At 38.5% G+C, this 4,719-nt stretch overlaps 1 protein-coding gene across 1 annotated transcript in view; it reads right to left on the bottom strand.

Annotated features, from left to right (window-relative positions):
• LOC103802364 (chromosome unknown open reading frame, human C1orf146) overlaps positions 1–4,486 on the bottom strand; it is a 7,858-nt gene extending 3,372 nt beyond the window's left edge. Inside the window, exons 1-3 of the mRNA XM_009074827.1 lie at positions 4,418–4,486; positions 2,406–2,499; positions 1,126–1,294 (exon numbers count right to left, since the gene is read on the bottom strand). Of these exons, the coding sequence (XP_009073075.1) occupies positions 1,126–1,294; positions 2,406–2,499; positions 4,418–4,486 (332 nt within the window). The remainder of the gene's footprint in view (positions 1–1,125; positions 1,295–2,405; positions 2,500–4,417) is intronic.
• Between the last annotated feature and the right edge of the window lie 233 nt (positions 4,487–4,719).

Here is a 4,719-nt window from a genome sequence, read left to right as displayed (position 1 = left end):
CTGATTGGTGGCAAAGCTTCTAAGACCTCTCATGAAAATTTATGGCATTTTCACAAATAGGTAATAGATTTCTTATATTTCATCCCATACACTCTGCTATTCATCAGCATCTGGCAGTATGCCCAGGATTTAACAAAACGGGTGCTAGTTTCAAGGAGGTAAAGATCAAAGACTTCATTAGAATAGTCACTTCTTTGAGGCCAAGACTGACAATCAACTGCAGTGAGGGCTACTGTACCTCACCAGATAATAGCTCTGACTGCAATCATGGAGCACAGTCTGATCACTGCTGTCAGCACCAGGGATGTACTGAAAGATCAAGTTCTCAGGCTCTGTTAGAAATCGTCAAGTTTTAAACAAACCAGTTTTCATGTCCAGTTTTATACTTTTGGTGTAAAACAACATTAATTATTGCAATTGTTCTAGCACTGTATAACAGACACTGTTCCAAATAAAGAGATTTTAAAAAGCTGGTAAAGAACCTGCACTTTACAATAAAGTCTTTTCTCCTGAAGTAAATTTGCCTGTTCTGTTTTGAAAATGACCATGAAAAGATGGTGACTGAGCTAATAAAATTGCCTAATTTTCCAGTTCAACAGAAAACTTAATTATATTACATAGCCCTAAAGTGGTTGAAAGGAATCCAACCTGCTATGTTTTGAAGAACATCCTCTTTTGTTACCTATGACATACCAGATTGATTCACTTGGTGTTCTTTTTATTTGCTTTAAATACTTTTCCAGTGTATCAGCAAAATGAAATTAATATTCCTGAAAATTATTCACAGAATGGATCAGGTTCGAAGGGACCACAGTGGGTCATCTGGTCCAACCTCCCTGCTCAAGCAGAGTCATTCCAGAGCACATGGCACAGGATTGCCTCTGGACAGTTCTTGAGGATCTCCAGTGAGGGAGAATCCACACTCTCTCTGGACAACCTGTTCCAGTGTGTAGTCACCCATACAATAAAGAAGTTCTTACTTATATTCAGGTGGAAATTCCTGTGCATCAGTTTCTGCCTGTTGCTTCTTGTCCTATTAATTCATAAAATAATGTTCCAAAACCTAGGTCTGCTACTTCATTTCTTCCCAACAATAAAAAGTTTGGTTTGATGTTGAAATCATACCTTCTCTGAATCCTGAACATGACACTCCATTCCTCTGGTCCATGAAGAGCAGCTGACAGAACCAAGAAACTGTTCCGGTGAATGTTTATGAACTTCTGAATTCTCTCAGAAAACTCCTCATCCCCTCTTGTAAGCAAGTCTTGAGTGTCTGACAGTATAAATGCAACACCTATTGAGGAAACCAGTTCAAGTGTACATGTCATGGCAGTATTAGGGTCAAGGTCTCACCATAACTGGGAAGCAGAATTTTGCAACCCTTAGTTTAAAGGGCAATGGAACAAAACACATGAATGAATTTACACATCTCTGACAATGAAATGCAATCATGAGATTTGGCCAGTAATGACTAGTAATTTTAAGACAAAACTACAAATAACTCAGAGGTTATTTTTCTACCATAACATAAAAAAACCACCCAACTGTTCAATTCACTCAAAGCAGACATATCTGAGAGCCTTTGAAAGCAGATGCTTCAGGAACAAGCAACTGCTATAATGGAATGAATTTAGGGCAAGTGCAAAGACTGACTGAAAAGCTCAGCAAGTTCTGTTTCTAAATGAAAGGAACAGTTGTATAATCCTAAAAGTTACCTAAACTACCTACCCTGAAAAATGAAATGATAACCCTGTCATCTAGGTTATTCTGACAGGGAAAGCTAAGAAGGCTGAAGTTTAGGAGCTTAACAATTGAGCATACAAAAGACTAGGCCAATGTGTGCTAGTTCTTATACTTCAGGAAAACTTCAGATAAAGCATCTTGTGTATGTGTCTAAACCACCTTCTGCTCTAAAATGAGAAAACAGATATTTCATGTTTGCAGTTTCAGTGATTTCCTAACCAAACCTGCTCAAATAATCCCTTCCCTACCTCCTGTGCTATGACCAGGTCTGCACATTCAACCTGGGAATTTGAAAGCCAAAGCTCTTGGCTCACTCTTCTGTTTACAGCCATGAATACTAAAGATCTTGATAGCAGCTTACATGGTAGAGGCATTCAGTGTGTTTGCTCAGTTATAACAAGAAACAGTTCAGCTGATGATCACCAAATCTAATGCAGCTGTTCTACAATGTGTCCAAAAAAGGTAAAAACAATGAAAATGTTTCATCCCCAAAATTCTCAGTTTCATCCTCTGATTTACACACAACCATAGCATAGCTCCTTCCACTGCCCAACATTCCAACAAGGCAGATTTCATTCAGTTCAGTGTAGCTCACAACAGGGCCTGACCTTGTACCTCACTGGGGCTTATGATTTAAAAGCATAAACTTCAAAGTACTGTACCAGAAAGAGGAAAAATCACGGCTCCAGTTTCCACTGATTCCGAATATCGAACTCGGTGTTGTTGCCTCTGTAGAAGCGTAGAAATGTCATGATTCTAAAATTTAAAAGATTAGTTTAAAAATGTTTTCAGCCAACATGTTAGAAATATTCTTAAAGCACTGTCTGAACCATTATAGATAGACCTTTAGCATCATTGTTTAAAACGTACTCTTAATTACACCTGTAATAAAAAAAGTACTAAAATGTTAAACATTTTCAATTAAGGAAACTATGAAGTATTTGACTGGAAGTTACAAACACTGACTGACAATTTTGTATGCATACATTCAGTTTGTCTCAGGCAACTTGCATAATGCCTAAAGAAGCTGAAACATTTTACAGCCCATTTTTGTAAGACATGCTAAAAGAAGATTTGCAGCAGGGAGGAACATACAGAAGTGTGTTTCTATGACTCCAGTTAATTAGACTCCATTATTTTCACAGATGTCAGCGTTTCAGTTGGAAAATAGTTCGGAAAATCTGTATGGGACATGATTTTCTTTAAAGCTTTTTGACAGAATACAATCCACTCAGGAAAACTAGAGCACTGCACTCTGCAGCATAATCATCTACAGAACGGAATGGGGTTGGATGTATTTTTCAGCCTGCAAAAAGCATTTCTGCAGGGTCTTCTACAGAAGCTGCTCGAACACACATATTTTAAAGCTTAAATCACTGAATCCTCTTTAGCTAATAATGTGCTCTTTAACCTACCCATTTAAAACACAGCCAACCTGACTATATAGGGAAGTGCCATGATTTAGTGGAAGAGAACAAAATAAAATCCAGGTAGCAAGTGAACCCTGAAGGAGACAGAAACCAGAAATGTCATGCTTTCAATTGGTCTGCAAAGGGCACACTCAGTGGCAACTGCTCATAAGGTATAACTGCAATTTTGGAAAAAATCTCTGCTTCAAAGCCACAGCTGAACTATTTAATGCACAAATAGAAATAACAGCTATAAGAAAATGATAGCTGCATGGGAAAAAGAGAAAACTCATAACCAAAACCGATACAGAAAAGCCATCTTAGATCTGTATTCAGCTATCTCCATACCTTTGCTTATGGGGAACCCTTACTAACAGCAGTGGCCTTGAGTAGAGCTGGGGGGTCATATTAACAGGAGTGAGTTATGCTGGTATAGCTAATGAAATTACTGCCATCCATTACCTCACACCATATTATGGATTACGTTGTCCTTGAAGCAGTTCCCAAACAGGCACAGTTTACAGGCTGTAAATTCCACGATGAGCAGGCAAATAAGCATATACTTTGAACTGAGCTTATTCAGGAATTACTTCAACACCATTCACCCGTTTACACAGCAGAGATGGGGTGATAACCTTGTCAGCCAAGCTAGCAGAAGATATCCTTTCTTGTGAATCAAAGCCCTCTTGCCTCTAAATTCTTGCCAGCTGGCATGAAATTGGCCTCAGCTGCAGAAACTAATTACCAGCTCCTTGACATACCCTTTCACTTTACTTAGGAACACAGTCAAGGCTTCTGATGTTAACAGATAGAAATGTGTATCAATATCTGCAAGACTCACCATTTTAAACTGAATTACACACTTACTGAGTAATTGCCTACCCCAGTGTTGATACTGTATAGCAGAAGAGAAAGTGATTAGGGAGAAATTTGGAAAAACATTTCTGATGGAATTATTTATAGTGCTAATTGGAAGCAGCATCAATGCACTGCAAAATGATGAGTCAGGAGAACAATCCTAAGGCAGTGCAACCAAGAATAGCAGGTGGCAAGAATACTAAATAGATATGGAAGCTGCTAGGAGAAAATACAGACACACACACAAAAGAACCAGTACTCTAGTAGAAGCAGCTGTAGACTAATATCCCTATTTTATCCTCAAAAAATGACATTCATTGGATAAAATGTTTTTGTGTATAGAATATAGGAAATGCTTTTTTCAGCATTTCTTAGTCAGATGCTGGTCCTGACAAGTGTTGCTATACCTGCAGAGTTGAACTCATGATGACTGTTGTGACCCATTTCGTCTGTTCCTGCCCACAACTTTCTGTCATTGTTTTTTCAATGGTTCAGTGGCTCTGCAGGGAGATCTCAGGTGCTGCCTTTGAAAAACCTGGGAAAAGAAAAAATGACCAATATATCCTGCCAATTAAAGAGGTGACGTGTTTACACACCGAAGAGCTAATTAACAACCAGAGGACTACACACTTCTCCAAAATGTATACAGTCACCCACTGCCACAGAAATATTGTGAGATGGCAATTAGAATCATAGAATCAATCAGGTT

This window comes from Acanthisitta chloris, unplaced genomic scaffold (genome assembly GCF_000695815.1).
Source record: "Acanthisitta chloris isolate BGI_N310 unplaced genomic scaffold, ASM69581v1 scaffold11355, whole genome shotgun sequence".
NCBI lineage: Eukaryota > Metazoa > Chordata > Aves > Passeriformes > Acanthisittidae > Acanthisitta > Acanthisitta chloris.
The sequence above is the reverse complement of the archived record's forward strand: the minus strand, read 5'-3'. Positions and strand labels throughout refer to the sequence as shown.